Consider the following 16860-nt stretch of genomic DNA (forward strand, 5'->3'; position numbering starts at 1 on the left):
TGTTGCTAATGGAGTTATGGAATCTCTTTCTTAAGAGACTGTTTTACTTTTAGAAGAGAAGTAACTATCCAAATCATTTCTTAAATACTTTAGTAATAATTTTTCTTAAGGATTGAATAGACCAGTTTTTCAAAATCATGCCAGGGGTATAGAATCCTGTGACATCTAAGCAGTGGGCCTTTTAAAAAAAAAGGAAATTTATATTTTTCACATCTGAAATGAATGGTGTTCATATATGCAAATAAGTAAAGTCTATAAGGCCAAGAGGTATAATTTAATTAAATTATATGCATTTCAAAATCCACTATTAATATAACACAGGATCTAGCTAAGAGTTACTGTCAACTATGTGAAGCCATATTTATGAAAATACTATAATGTGAAAATAACATTATAGAACAAAATATCTTTGCAAAATATTTTATAAATCTGCTACAATCTAGGAGAAAATGGAAACCTTATCAAAAAATTCTGTTTCCTCATCCCACTAATACGACATCGGCTAGAGATGAAGGATGAGCTTCTCTTGTGGCTCATCTGGTAAAGAATCTGCTTGCAATGCGGGAGACCTGGGTTTGATCCCTGGATTGGGAAAATCCCTTAGAAGGACTGACGCTGAAGCTGGAACTCCAATACTTTGGCTACCTGATGTGAAGAACTGACTCATTTGAAAAGACCTTGATGCTAGGAAAGAATGAAGGTGGGAGGAGAAGGGGACAACAGAGGATGATGAGATGGTGGGATGGCATCACAGACTCGATCTTGGAGTTTGAATAAACTCCAGGAGTTGGTGATGGACAGGGAGGCCTGGAGTGTTGCAGTCCATGGGGTCACAAAGAGTCAGACACGACTGAGCGACTGAACTGAGAGTTGAAGGACAGGGAAGCCTGGCATGCTGCAGTCCATGGGGTCCCAAAGGGTCGGACACAACTTAGTGATTGAACAAAAACAAGAGTTGAAACAACTCCCACTAATACTGAGTATCCTAAAGATGATACAAAGGAGAGTAACACAGAAACACAATTCTCACAGACACATCTTGAGAAAATAATAAAATGACTGATGTATAAGATAAATAAATGTTCCAATTGTATATGGAGAAGAAAACTAGTTATTTTCCTTTTAACAAGAAAATAACCATTTACACAATAAGTTGACTCTTCTAAAACATATCTCATTGCAGTACCTTTTCATGAATTATACGGGTGATTTGGCAGGGAAGCTGAAACTGAAGCCAAGAAGATTCCAGTGAACCCTAACCTGAAGTATTATTGATCAGTCACTGGAACTTAGGATAGCTAGAGCATTTATTTTATCCAAAGATTAGTTTTTTCTAAGAAAATAAATGAATTAAGCAAAACATTTAAAAACATACACACGTCCTAGACAAATAAAATAATATCAAATGATAGTGGGCTTAAATATCAGGGGAGACAAACAAAAAGAAGAACAGAGTGGTGGAAGCTCAGATAAACTCAAGAGACTGTCTGACTTGACCAGACCATGGTCTTCAATTCCAGGGATCCTGCTCATTAGAATCATTTGAAAAGTATACGTTATGCATCATTTAATGCATTTTTTTTTAAAAGAGAGACAAACAAAACAAAAAATATCTGTGCTATCCCCAATGAACTGGTGCTGTTTAAAACAAGAACTAGGAGAGTGTATTAATGGAGGCATTCTTCTTAAGAAGGTGGACCTTTAGAGTCATTTTCTTAATGTTCAATATGATCTTCTTTTATGGGAATGAAGAATGTACTGGCCATTCACTAGAAGTGTGTTATTACCATCATTACAAATCCATTAGACATACTCAGGTGAGCTGACTAACAACCTTGTGACCAAATCCTCCTCTTGCTTTTAGTGTATTATTTAATAGAATACAAATTGCTTCTTACTTATTTTTGCCTATGGTAAAAATTCTAAGGAAATATAAAAGGCCTTTCCTTTGCCCTCGGATATCAACAGAAGTAGTAGTTGCAATGAATTTTGAGTGTTAAGTTGCCACATGTGTGTCATTTATCATAACAAGTAAGGCACAGCTATATCTGATAAACCTAGTAGCAGTAATTATTGAATCTAGAATATTCTACCCTAAGTGTAAAGTAGCAGAGAAGGAGGACATCACAAAAGTCTTGTTGCGGTTGTTTAGTTACTAAGTTGTCTGACTCTCTGCAGCCCCATGGACTGTAGCCTGCCACCAGGGTCCTCTGTCCATGGAATTTTCCAAGCAAGAATACTAGAGTGGGTTTCTATTCCCTTCTCCAAGTGATCTTCCCCACCCAGGGATCTAAGCCGTGTCGTCCACATTGGCAGGCAGATTCTTTAGACCACTGAGCCACCAGAGAAGCCCAGCAAAAAGGTCTAATGCTTAATGTTAGGTAGGTAGAATAGGAAAAAGGAGTCTGGGAGGCCAAACACAGCAGAAGCCCAACTCGGTGAAAGCTCTGGTGGTGGAAATGGAATGCAAAGAAGACCCAGCACAGGGGAAGTGACAAGAAGCCCAGTATGCTGGAAATCGGGAGAGCAAAAAAAAAAAAAAACAAACTCAGCAGAAAGCTCATGTGGCTCAGTCTCAGATTCCAGAAGACCTCCAGTTAGGGTAGAAAGTCTCCAACCCTATAGCTGGAAGGATATATGGCTAAGAAAATCTTAATTCCTTTACAATCTCTTGTTTCTTCGAACTGCCCCCCCTCCCACCCCCCGCCTGCGAACAGGCAAGCGGCAGTGGGTGCAGCTGAGGGACTCTGGCAGGGGCTACGCCTCAGTGTGTCCCAAAAGCTCCACTATCTGCTGGGACCCAGTAGCTGTTGCCCAAGAGGGCGGGGGTTCATCTGTCCTTAATCTTCTTTATGCCAAGGATCAGACCAATGAAAACTGTGAGCACAGGTCGGGTAGTTAGTAGATTTTCTGGCAGATTATGAAGGGGATTTCTCAGCACATTTTTCCCACTGCTTTTACCTCCCGTCCATCCTTCAGCTCTTCTCTCCTGGGACTTGAGCCCAGCCAAAACCCATGCTGCCTGGCTTCAGGACCTAATAAAGCATGTCTCATTCCAAAAAATCAGTGAGAGACACAGCGATAGGTAAGATGTGCATTTGTTCAGATTCAGAGAGAAGCGTACTCCACAGGGTGTGGGCCATCACAGAGGAGAGTGCAGTGGCCATGGATGTGCTGTGGCTAGTTCCCCACCCCAACCCCAACTGGGTGATTTCATATGCTAACGAGTGGGAGGATCATTCCAATTGCGGAATGTTGGACATTCCCCAATTATTTTGACAGTTTGTCCTCATTTTGACAGTGCCTTGAAACTGTCCTGGCACCTCTGGTGTGTTGCTTAGTTTGCAGATTGAGGATCAATGGGTTTAACTGAATTTGACTTGTCATCTTGGACCCATTTGATTTTAATTGGTTTCTGTTATGCACTTGGGTTTTGTCATTCTTTTAAGCCCTGCCCCCTTCCCTCCAGTTTCACGCTCTTTTCCTGAGCCCTGTCCAGGCCCACAATGTTGCTTCTACAATCTTCTGGAGGGACAACTAGAAATTAGCTGTCCTAAGGGAAAATACTGCATAATATCCAATCTCTCTAGATATCCAGGCCTTCATCTTCCATGTTTTCGACAACATGTGCAACAACAGCATCTCTCAGTGAACCCAGTAAGCCAGGTGACAGGCACACAATGCCTGCTAGAAGTCCATCTCCTGGCATCCCTTCAAGGGCAGTTGGGCATCCAGGGATAATGTTTGCCACTTTGGGAGTTAGCCCTGCAGGCCATTTGGCCCAAATCCCTGCCACCCTTCTAAAGTTACAAACATACTCCTGGATCAAATCTCCACTCCACTTTAATGGAACATCTGGTCTCTTAATTTGTTCTTAAGCCACTTACTAACTCCTACAATCAGGATCCTGCCCCCTTGTAGGCAACATTGCTCCAGCCCACTTTTTATTAAAATACTCTTAATGCCCCTTACAGGACCAGATAACCCACTGCTTTGTCATTACTTCTGCTATTACCTAAGTTAGATCTATGACAATGAAATGTTTACCACTGGATACACCCTAAACTGCTCTTATGGAGGACTAGGAGAGGAAATCAATGACTTACATTCCCTCAGAGCAGTAACAAGATAAGGCTTAGGGCTGATTCACCAGGTTCCCAGTCTCAGGGCACAGGCTTGGATAGCTTTACATCACGATATCTATTCCCATCCATGGTGGACAAATCAGCAATAAGTTAAGATTACAATCCCTTAATTCTACCCAGCACTGGTCATGCTGGAGACCTTGGGGACACCCAACTCCAGTCCAGGGGTCCCAGAAAGCCGACCTGCCTCTACCTGCCCAGGGATCTGGTCCTTGGAAGGATGTCATGCTTCAGCTTGCTCAGGGGTCTGCCAGTCCAGGGGTCCCAGGAGGTCGACATACCTCAACCTGCCCAGGGACCCAATTCTTGAGAGGCCAACATGCCTTGACCTGCTTGGGGATTCAATCTCCAGGAGGCTCTCATGCCTCAACTTGCCTGGGGATCTGCATCCTGACCCAGGGACAGCTGGCTCTCAGGTTGCAACAGTACTGAGTAGGATAAGCTTCAGAAAGACTCACCCCTAAGGAAGTCTACCCATGGAAATAGAAGGAAGCCTATTAGTCATGGAACTATGCCCGATCTCAGCAATAATTCAGGAGTCCAATGAGAATCCTGTTGCTTTCTGGAAAGTCTAAAAGAGGCCCTCCAAAAGTTTACCAATCTGGACTTAGACTCTTTTGAGGGACAGGTGATTTTAAAGGACAAATTCCTGTCCCAATGTGCATCAGACATCAGGATAAAGTTACAGCTCCAGAAGCAGGACCCTGCTGCCTCTTTAAATGAGATGGTCCAGACAGCCACCAATACCTTCTTTAACAGAGAACAGGGGAGGGAGGCCAAGGCCCAGGAAAGGGAGAGAAGGAAAGAGATAAATCATGCCCTCCAGGGAAGTGAAGTGAAGTCGCTCAGTCGTGTCTGACTCTTTGCGACCCCATAGACTGTAGCCTATCAGGCTCCTCCGTCCATGGGATTTTCCAGGCAAGAGTGCTGGAGTGGATTGCCATTTCCTTCTCCAGGGGATCTTCCCAACCCAGGAATTGAACCTGGGTCTCCTGCATTGCAGGCAGACGTTTTACCATCTGAGCCACCAGGGAAGCCCCTCCAGGGAAGCCTTATGCAAACCCTGAGTATTTGAAGGAAAAGGTACAGGGCAAATGCCTAATCTGTAGACAGGCAGGACATTGGGCCAAAGAGTGTCCAAACCCTGAGAAGTCTTCTAAAATGGTTTGTTACAAATGCCATCAATTGGGACATTGGGTGGCACTCTGCCCTCAGGACCCACGAGCTTCGAGGTCAAGCGCCAAGCATTCCCTCAGGATGGTTCAACAGGACTGAAGCGGCCCACTCCAGCCAGCCTGCCTGCCACAGATAGCCATCACAGGACTGGAGCCAAGGGTGCAATTTGGTAGATTCGAGAATTTCTTGGTTGACACAGGGGCTACCTACTTTGTCCTGACCTCCTCCTCCGGAGTCTTCTCCTTCCAAACCTGTACCATTTTGGGTGCTAAAGGAAAAACAATTACTAAAAGATTCACCCAAGCACTTAGTTGCTGGGATGGACAATTATTTTCCCACCAGTTTATGGCAGTCCCTGAGTGTCCTACTCCCTTATTGGGAAAAGATATACTCACTAAACTGGGGACCACCCTTGTGATGGGAAGCTTTTTCAGCCCCTAGAGCTCTACAGCTTCTGTTACTACTTAGGAACCCATTACACTCTGTCCAATAGGGAGGGACCAAAAGCTATGGGAGGACAAAATTAACCCCCAGGTGTGGGCCCAGGGGACTCCTGGATGAGCCCACCATGCTGAACAGGTCATCACTGTCCTCTGAGATCCCACTCAGTTTCCAAACTGGAAATGATATCCCCTCAGAAGAGAAGCTCAGGAAAGACTACAGCCTCTAATAAATAAATTCCATGCCTGTGGGCTAACGGTCCCCACAAATTCACCATGTAACACCCCAATCCTCCCTATAAAGAAAAAGCCATGGGACCTGGTGAATGGTTCAAGACCTTCAGATCATAAATGAAGCTATAGCCCTTCTCCATCCCACAATATCCAATCTCTATGTAATTTTGGGAGAAATCCTGCACAGTGCCAAGTGGTTTACAGTCTTGGATCTCAAAGATGGATTCTTTTGCATATCGTTGGCTAAAGAATCCCAACAAATTTTTGCCTTTGAATAGGAGGCTTCAGGAGAAAAACACCAACAGATGATTTGGACAGTATTACCTCAGGGGTTCAGAGATACCCCCAACCTGTTTAAGCAGGCTCTTAGCCAGGATCTCCTAGATCTGGACCTGGGACCTAATAGGAAAATATTACAATATGTAGATGACCTACAAATCTGCTCTCCAGATGAGAAAAATGCCCAACAATATGCAATTCAGGTTCTAAACATTTTGGCAGAGAGGGGATATAAAGTCTCCTGGGCTAAGGCATAGATGGTCGAGACAAAAGTCACTTATCTGGGAGTTCAGATTATATATGGGTCCAGGAAGTTGTCCTCTGATCGAGTACAAGGAATTCTCCAGTTTTGTGAGCTTTCCTGGGGCTAATTGGGCATATTAGAATCTGTATATCCAACTATGGTCTAATTGCCCAGCCCTTATATGAAAGCTTGAAGGGATGGGATGATTCAATTCCACTGATGTGGGGAACTCCTCAAAAGAAGGCAGAGACTACACTAAAACAAGCCTTAACTCAAGCACCTGCCTGGAGGATGCCAGACCCAGAAAAAGCATTCCAACTTTATGTCCATGAAAAGAAGGAATAGCTTTGGGATTGTTAACTCCAAGGTTGGGACCTGAGCCCAGCCTGTAGCTTACTTATCCAAGAACTTGACCCAACCACCCAAGGCTGGCCTTCCTGCCTTTGAAATCTTGCAACTGTTGTAATCCTGATAGAAGATGCTTTAAAACTCTCTTTTGGGGACAAACTATTTTTACCAGCCACCAAGTGAAACAACTCCTAAATGGGAGAGGCCATTTATGGGTGTCTGATCAAAAAATCCTCAGATATCAAGCAGTGCTGATGGAAAATCCAGGCCTGACTATATCCCCTTGTGAGACTCTTAAATCAGCTGCTCTCCTGACTACCCCTGAGGGCTCTCTCCCCTGTCACTCTTGCCTATAACCTTGGACAACTGGACAAAATCCTGAGAGAGATTGTCAGAAGATCCTCTGACCAATCCTGAGGAAATCTAGTACACTGATGGAATAAGCTTTGTATTGGATGTAAAAAGAAGAGCTGGATATGCAGTAGTCTACAATTTTGAGACCACAGAGGCTAAACCTTTGCCACCAGATACCTCAGTCCAATTAGCTGAGCTCATAGCCCTGACTCGAGCTTTAGAGCTGGGAAAAGGAAAAAGAGTGGCCGTTTACACTGACTACAAATATGCCTTTCTGGTGCTACATGCACACGCTGCTATTTGGAAAAAAAAGAGGCCACTTGACCATCCGAGGGTCACCATTCAAATATGGTGATCAAATCCTTAGGCTCTTGGAGGCAGTTCATCTGCCCGCTGAGGTTTCAGTATCCCACTATAAAGGACACCAAAAAGGGAGCACCGAAGTGGCACCAGGGAACCAAGTAGCTGATCAGGCAGCTAAGAGAGCAGCATTACAGAATAATGACCTAACAAGAACCTTAGTTCCACAGACTAGTTTGCCAGAAACTCCTTCACATCTTGAAGGTGAGACCCTTAAAACTAAGAGTGATGGCTTTCAAGATCATATGGGGTGGTTCCAAAAGGAGGGACTCCTTTTTCTCCCATTGGGAACCTCCAATGGAAGTTGGTTAATTCCTTACATGCCACCACTCATCTGGGGAAAAGGCCCTCCAAAGATTACTAGAAAAGTCCTTCAGAGGAACAAGCCTCCAAATGACTATGAGGCAAGTGGTCTCCTCTTGTCCCACTTGCCAATTAAACACCCCGCAAAGAGCTTGAGGACCCCAGCTGGCCCAGCCCATCCAATGACATGGGACCTACCCAGGAGAAACTGGCAGATAGACTTCACCCAGATGCCAGTTTCTCAAGGGTATAAATACCTATTAGTCATGATAGATACATTCACAGGATGGATTGAAGCTTTCCCACATGGAGTGAGAAGGCTGAGGAGGTAGTAAAAAAAAACTGCTCCATGAAATCATTCCAAGATTTGGTCTACCCAGATCATTACAAAGTGACAATGGGACATTATTTACTTCTAAGGTCACCCAAGGGGTCATTAAAGCATTGGGCATTACTTATTATCTCCATCATGCCTGGAGGCCTCAGTCTTCAGGAAAAGTAGAAAGAGTCAACCAATTCTTAAAATCAGCAATAAAAAAGATAACCTGGGAGACCTCCCTGGGATGGAAGGAGGCTTTACCAATAGCTCTCCTCTGCACCCATATTGCCCCTAAGGAACAGGTTGGTCTTAGTCCTTATGAGATGCTATAGGGAGACCTTTTGTTTATGTCAACAACCTCTTCCTAGACCCAGAGGCTCAGACTCTCTGGTCTTATACCATGGCCATTGGGCAATTCCAACAGGATGTATGCTTGTGGGGTGTCAACCAGGATCAAAAGATTCTAAAGAGCCACCACTATATGCTCCAGGGACCCAAGTCCTAATTAAAGTCATCTGGAAAGGTGGGTCCCCAAGGCTCAACTCCAGCCCACATGGAAGGGCCCCTACCCTGTAATACTTTTTACTCCCACAGCAGTCAAGATACCAGGACATGACTTCTGTATTCACTACTCCTGAGTCAAGCCATGGAAGAAAACAGAAGAGGACACTCAATACAGCTGTGAGCCCCTAGGAGATCTCAGATACCTATTCAGAACTACAAATGAGTGCCATTCTAACGAATACCCCCAAAATTAAGTTTCTGGGGATAAGATTTCTCAGCTCTAAAGAGTCAACATAGCTTGGCAGGGGTTGTACTCCAAAATAGACAGGAGATAGATCTCCTGATCCCTGAAAAAGGAGGAACTTGAGCCATCTTGAATGAGATGTGTTGTTTCTGGGTAAATACCTCCAACATGAGTTTGAGTGAACTCCGGGAGTTGGTGATGGACAGGGAGGCCTGGCATGCTGCAGTTCATGGGGTCGCAAAGAGTTGAACACGACTGAGCAACTGAACTGAACTGAACTGAAGTTAAAGAAAGTCTCATGTCCTTAAGAAAAACATTCAGACCCTACAGGATCTCAAAGAACAAGCTGGGGAGTTCATGGGGTAGCTGCAGTCTCTTTGGGGGATCTTTCTCGTGGTGAGGGGAAATTTGGAGTTGGCTAATGCGCCTACTAATCCTTGTTATCACAAGGATGTTATCAGCATCATATTGATGCTGCTTATGAGTGCTCCATGTATTATCAACTGTCTAACCCATTTTGTGTCTGCCCAGGTCAACAAGCTACAATATGCAGCACCAGTTCAACAAGGATGTATATAAAACTATAGCCAACCAGGGAAAATATCACTCACCCTTAGACGGACACTGCTATAAGGACTCTGAGGCTTGAGACTAGCAAGAGGGGGAGGCCCCATGCCCCTCACCAACCCAGTTCAGCAGAAAGTAGCCAGAGAAACCTTGATGCCCCTATTCCCAAAGAACTGGGCCTCCTATCTCTTAAGGGGAGCAGGCTAGTCTTTTAGCAGAGGCTAAAAGACAAAGAAGGGAAAAGCCTGTGAAAATAGAACAAAGGAAGGTCCAAGGACCTCAGGTAAAACAAACAGCCCTCTTGGCTAGCCCAATTTACATAGGGCAGGCTCAGGGATGAGGAGACAAATGTATAAAAGGGGAAGACTAGAAGAATTGAGGCCTCTCTTCTCTTCTCTTGACTTTTGGGTCCACCTGTCCTACTCCTCAAGGGTGTACTATCCTTTGTTTTTCCTAATAAAACTGAGATGTAACACTGATTCATCCTTCACTTCAAATTTTTGCTGTGGTGAGACAGAACTGAGGAAATTACAAACTCCCCCGACACTTCATATTCATAAACGTACGCAGTTTCTTTACAAAAGAAACTTTATTTTCCTCCTATAAAATGATATAAAGCATAGGCACACATGCACACACTCACACACATATACCGATACATATCTACAGAACCAGTTTTCAAAAGAGATATGTAGCATGGACGCATTTACTCTTGTTTGCAAGTTATCCTTGGAACGTTCTCCCATAGGGCTGTACTGACTTTCTCCTGCCTTCCTTTGCCCAGTGGCTTTCTGTTGCTACTGAAGCTTGTTTTGCCACATTCAGCAGGTAGGGCATGCAGGAGAATAAATGAATAAATGTGTTTCTCTTCCAGTATCCCTCAATCAAAGACTGACAGCTGGAGTCCTTCCATCACTTCCCTTGAACTTTAAGGAGAGTAACTCTGAGGCATATGTCCTACACGAGCTGCCAGAATCTCTCCAATGGAAAGAAACTCCAGTCACTCATGATGGCAGTTGGTTTTACTGATTCCCCTTTCTCATTTCCATTTCTCCTTACTGATGAGTCCCTCACCTCCAAAATAAACTACTTTCACTCAAATCCTTGTCTCACGGTCAGCTTCTGCTTCTGGAACAACTTAAACTAAGACATATGCCAAAAATGACTTTTAACTTAAAAAGTGTGGGAATATTTGCAATTTCAGCTCAATTCTTAGGTCCAAATTACAAACAGTTTTGCTAACAAAGACCTTTTTATTGATATGTTATTTAAGCACTTACAATGTTCTACACACATGACAGATGAGCTAAAAACTTAGGTACGAACAGTAGCTATGTGTTTGAATTAAAGTTATACCAGTCTACTAAAAATGCTTAATTCACCGTTAATTTTGCCAGTTCAGCTGTGTTTTAATCATTGTGAAGCTCTCCTAGTGATATGAAAGAAGTTGAGAAAATGCTTGCTATCTATTGAAACTCTGCCAATAGCAGTCCATCAATCTGTTAATCTTCTAGCAACTATTCAGCAGGTAGGAAAAGTGCAGTCAAAATATTTTCCCTCATTTCTTTTTTTTTTTTTTTTCCACTTTTAATAAGATCAGACTATTTAGAGTCTGTTGGTCACCAGATCCATCAACTATCTAGAAAAATGATTCCTTTCATGGCTCAATCAGAGCCTCATCTAAATTTCAGCAGAAATCTATGACTTCAAGCTGCCATCCCTACTTCTGTTTCCATGGGAATAGACTTCAGATGAGGGAAAAGAAAAAATGAATGGGGTTAGGAGCTTTCAAATAATCATTCAAAATCATGATGAGGTTTTCAGAGCTTCTTTCCTAGGTGATTATTCTGTAGCCTCTTAACCCCTTTTTGCCAGTCTGTTTCCATGGAAATATGACAAAAATGGCTATCCAATTCTCCAGCAGAGATTATTAGCATTCTTGTGAATTTCAGCTTTGGCTGCAGTCTAGACTGAGTAAGATCTTTCTATACCAGTTTTACATATTAACCTACACTGTTTCTACACATTGTCATTTTTACTTTGAAAGTTCCTTTCACAAATTTATACTGTGACATTGCTGAAAAAGTCTTCAGTTTTACATATTAATATATGAATCAACTGCAGAGAGTGTCAGAATTTTTAGAGTGCAGAAGGAAGAATATTTAGTTACTGGATTCAACAGATGTTAGATAGGTGTTGGTAGATATGCAACAAAGATCATTTTTAAAATATTTAGCAATCGGTAAGACACAGCGCTGAAACTAAGCAGGACCCTGTGGGGCTCCTGGGCCTGGGAGCCTTTCTGCTCAGCCTCCACAACCTTGCCTGAGTTCTAAAAGAGAGGTTCAAACAGTTGCTAATCAGAGAAGGGAGGGGATGCAGAGACAAGGGAGGAACAGCCTAGAAAAAATAGTGTAGCCTTGGGGCAGGGCCCTGTTTCCTCTCAAGAGATATACATAACAATATCTTTGAGCTCTTTACAGAACTAAGTTCAGTCACTCAGTCCGTCTGATTCTTTGCAACCCCATGGACTGCAGCACACAATGCTTCCCTGTCCATCACCAACTCCTAGAGCTTGTTCAAACTCATGTCCATCGAGTCGGTGATGCCATCCAACTATCTCATCCTCTGTCATCCCCTTCTCCTCCTGCATTCAATCTTTCCCAACATCAGGGACTTTTCCAATGAGTCAGTTTTTCGCATCAGGTGACCAAAGTACTGGAGCTTCAGCTTCAGCATCAGTCCTTCCAATGAATATTCAGGACTGATTTCCTTTAGAATGGACTGGTTGCATCTCTTTGCAGTTCAAGGGACTCTCAACAGTTTTCTCCAACACCATAGTTCAAAAAAGAACTAAAACCTCCAACAAATGGAAGAGTAGCATTCTTCATTCCAGATAAAAGGAACTCAAAACTTTCAAGAGAGCAACTGAGGCCCTATTAAAGGAATGCAGGCCCAGCATACACCCTAATTTTATCAGCAACTCTACCCTTAAACCACTGCTATAAAACTCCTCACTAAACCATCCAGGGTTGGGACAACCAATTTCAAGAGTGAAAACCTGCTTTGTTCCCCTCTGCCTTGCAAAGCAATAAGCTATTCTTTTCTACTTCACCCAAGCTCTGTCTTGGAGATTCGATTTTGCACTGGTACAGGCAAGCAGGGGCTTTCTCAGGTGGTCCTAGTGGAAAAGAACCCACCTGCCAATACATGAGACTCAGGTTCAATCCCTGAGTCTGGACTATCTCCTGGAGAAAGCAATAGCAACCCATTCCAGTAATCTTACCTGGGAAACACCATGGATAGAGAAGCCTGGTGGGCTATAGTCCATGGAGTCATAAAAGAGTCGGACACAACTTAAGGACTAAGGTACAATAACACTTTGAGCTTTTGGCAATCAACAATAATAAATAGAGCTTTTGGCATCAGCATCAATCAATCAGAGCAACTGGTTGGTTTCACTAAAATTATCAGCCCTATTATACGAAAACCAATAAGTTATTAAAAGTAGACCTATATAAGATGGTCATAGCATTATACCCAAATTATCCAGCACCATGAAATGAGCTCCTACAAAACTTAACAAAAGAGCTTACAAGAGAGAAGGGTAGAAATGCACAGCAATTCATCTTTTTAAAAATCAGAGTGCATATACTTTCATATAAAGGTCATTTGAAAATCAAAATCATTCTTATTACTGAAGACATTATGCTAAAATTAGAGAAAGGATACATATGGGTCTTTGATAGTACCCCTGGCAAGATACCTTGTGTTGAATGTAAAAAAATAACAGCATGCTACATATCAAGTCTCATCTGTCGTACCTTCTGAAATTTGCTGAACAGTTCAATCTAGAATTTTTGCTAGGGGAAATCAAAGTTCTGATTGACCTTATAAAGTACACTTACTTTTCAGAACTCTCTTACTATTCTATGAAAAAAGTGAAAGTCAGACTGGGGCCTGCCAGGCTCCTCTGTCCATGGGGATTCTCATGGAAAGAATACTGGAGTGGGTAGCTGTTCCCTTCTCCAGGGGATCTTCCCAACTGAGGAATCGAACCTAAGCCTCTTTCATTACAGGCGGATTCTTTACTGTCTGAGCCACCAGGGAAGCCCAAGAGTACTAGAGTGGGTAGACTATCTCTTCTCCAGCAGATCTTTCTGACCCAGGAATGGAACCAGGATCTCCCACATTGCAGACAGATTCTTTACCAGCTGAGCTACCAGTGAGCTATTCTATAGTTGGAGCATTTTACCTATGAGGTCTTGTCTTCAGAGTTTGAATTGAAAAAACTAAGTTTCAATGAGCAATTATCTGAGTTACTAGGTTCCTAATTTAAATTTAATGGCAACTATCGAAACTAATCTTGATTGATGTTTTCAACTAAACAGATGATAACAACAATAAAACAAAACAGTCTGGTTAATTTTTCAAATCATCATCACTACTCTCAAATGCAGTTTGGCACAGTGCTTAAACACACGGCCCTTGAGAGCAGGATTTGGTCTGCAGGCCAAACCTGGCCTTCAGCTTGCTCGTGTAAATAAAGTTTTACTGGAACACAGTCATACTCATTCCTGCACTATTTTTTTTAATTGTCTATGGCTGATAATTTACCAAAAGGAGAGAGCTGAGTAGTTGCCACAAAGATCACATTGCAGGAATAAGCTGTAATATTTATTCTCTGGTCTTTTAAGCAAAAGTTTTTTGATCCTTGTTCAAGTCTTTAGTTATAACATTATGCCATTACAAGAGAAGACAGTTTGAAGTTGGAGTCTTTTTTTTTTAATTTTAAAAGTAGTCAATAATGGATAAAAATGTGATCGCCTGGTGTCTGTACTTACATCCATAAATTCCACATTGGCTTTGGGACCAGTTGTTTCATTAAGAATCTTAATAGCCACAGGAATCTTCACTGTTTCTCCTTCAGGGACCCAAATACCCTTTGTGGAGAAAAAAATTTCACATTAAATCTATATTAACACAGATACAACATTTAGATCAGACACAAAATTTGATTTAACCAGTTATGTGCTTTCATTACCAGAAAATGAATCATATATGTATTCTGCTTTCAAGGTGTTTACACTATTATAAAATTCATTTGTATACACAAAAAAAGCTTTAAACAGTTAAAAAAAAAAAGAAAGGAAAAATCATTGAAATATATATAAAACAATATTTGACTTGGATGATATCATCAATTTCTTATGACTTTGAGAAGGCTGTTCTGATTTTTGAACTTCAATTGTCTTATTTGCAATTTAGAAGACTGGGCTATGTAATGTTAGTGATTCTTCTCAGCTTTAATATTATCTAATTATTCTGCAACTAAAAATACAATAAGATAAAAAAGCACATTCTCATGCATCAAAATTCAGATTGATTTAAGAACTAATGTTCTAAGGTGACTTTTTAAGAATTAGTTTTAAAAGGCAAGTACTAAGGAGTATTGAACACATATTAATTTGTCTATATTCTTTAATACTATGTATGTACCAAGGATTTTTATTATTTCTAAAGTAATATAAAATATTTACATTAGTCATTGCGAGTTTTCTTTTCCTATAGAAATACAATATGAACAACATCTATGTATTGTAGGAAAGTATAAAATAGGTAGAGTTTGATTAAAGTATAATGTTATCTTAAATAACAGCATTTCTGGGTAAATAATTCCACCATTTAACTGAGGACAATGATCCTGATAACATAGGAATGCATGAAATATACAAGAACATTTTTTAAGTGTATCCTTCCAAAGGCACACAGAAGCAGATATGAGTCTACATGTAAAAAAATATCTCAAATTTTAATTTATTAGCCTTGACATTAAAAACATCTTCTAAGGACATCTTTTAATTTTAATATTAAAATGAAAGGAAGCGAACAGCTCCACTTCTTGATTTTCTTAATATCATTTGCTTGTAATTATAAAGATTTTTGAAACTTTTTCACGTAGTACTTCTATGCTAAAATGTATATATGTTACCCAAAGTGGTAATAACATAAGAGAGGATAGAAACATAGGAATTATTAAAAAGTCAAAATAATAAAGAAAAAAAAGACTTAAACCTTTAGAAGTGAATTTAATAGTGAATAGGGAAATCCATCTGTCAAATGCAAAATAATAGGCCAAGCTTTCTATGGTACAATTAAAAAAAATTATTAATGTAGAAATAGAGGGGAAAAGCCCAAGGCTTGATTTCTTGTTGATGGTACTAAAGTGGAGAACAGGCTTACCATTACTCAATAAAGTAACCTGAGAAGCGGTTACCTTATAAAGATACATAATCAATATGAAAATATATCTAAAGTATACTTTCAAAATAAGAAAATAAATTCACTATAAATTAATTTTCACTGCTTTCAAAATAAGTATAGCCATATAGTCATTATTTCCTAGGCCCCATGGGATCAAAATTCAACTATGTTGATACCTATGATATTGGTTCAAATAGTTTATGTTTAAGCACAGCATTACTCCAAGCAGATGGAAAAATTAACTGGTAATTGGCTAGGCAAATTTGCATTTCTGTGGTCAAGAATAATTCTTTATAGTTTAAGATAGCATGTCCTCGTAAGAACTAATAATTTTAATTAAAACTTAAGGTCAACCATACACACTATAGGAATAAAATTTAAACATACTTATGGAACTTTCAAAAAGCTTTTAATAGAAGTAATTTCAATAAGTGTACACCACTCTTGGACAATGGGCAAATAAGTGTTGCTAATAAAACATTATTAATAAGGCTTTATTATTAAATGTCAAAATAATTAATATTTTTCCCTGCCGAGGTTACTAGACAACATTTGGTCTTGAGTTATACAGTATTCATGATTTACAATAAAATTCAATTTCCAGACCATATCATCTTTAAAAACATAAGGGTGATTATATGCCAGGTACATTTCAAGATTGAGTTACTTTTAAAATGGAAGTCCATATTTTTCTAACGTGATATAATTAAGAGAAACAGATAAGACAGTTTGTGTCTCTGGACATACAAAGATTTTGAAGACCAGAAAGTACCAAGTCAGCTAATAATTTTAAATTTAACTGAACAAAATACACAGAACAGGAGATTTAGAAACATTTGCATTTGACCATAGAATTAAAATTTTATTTTAAAGAGATGAGATTATTTTTGGTAAACTCAGGAGAGAAAATTAAGGTTTATATTCCAATCATTAATAACTTCCAGTAAATAATTCTGCTTTTAATATAAAAAAACAACATTTTAAGATACAAAATTCTTAAGATCTGACCTATTTTAGCTGATATATTCTTTAAAATGTAAGCTTGCATATCGCTTTAAGAAATTTGTCAAAGCAAATTT

The 16860-nt window shown here is 40.5% G+C and overlaps 1 protein-coding gene across 6 annotated transcripts in view; it reads right to left on the minus strand.

Annotated features, from left to right (window-relative positions):
- ERBB4 (erb-b2 receptor tyrosine kinase 4) overlaps window positions 1–16860 on the minus strand; it is a 1281057-nt gene that overhangs the window by 222896 nt on the left and 1041301 nt on the right. For all 6 annotated transcript variants that reach the window (XM_070800265.1, XM_070800289.1, XM_070800279.1 and 3 more), the window contains one exon: window positions 14362–14460. In XM_070800265.1, coding sequence (XP_070656366.1) covers window positions 14362–14460 — 99 coding nt within the window. The remainder of the gene's footprint in view (window positions 1–14361; window positions 14461–16860) is intronic.

The sequence above is a fragment of the Bos indicus genome, chromosome 2 (genome assembly GCF_029378745.1).
Source record: "Bos indicus isolate NIAB-ARS_2022 breed Sahiwal x Tharparkar chromosome 2, NIAB-ARS_B.indTharparkar_mat_pri_1.0, whole genome shotgun sequence".
Classification (NCBI taxonomy): Eukaryota; Metazoa; Chordata; class Mammalia; order Artiodactyla; family Bovidae; genus Bos; species Bos indicus.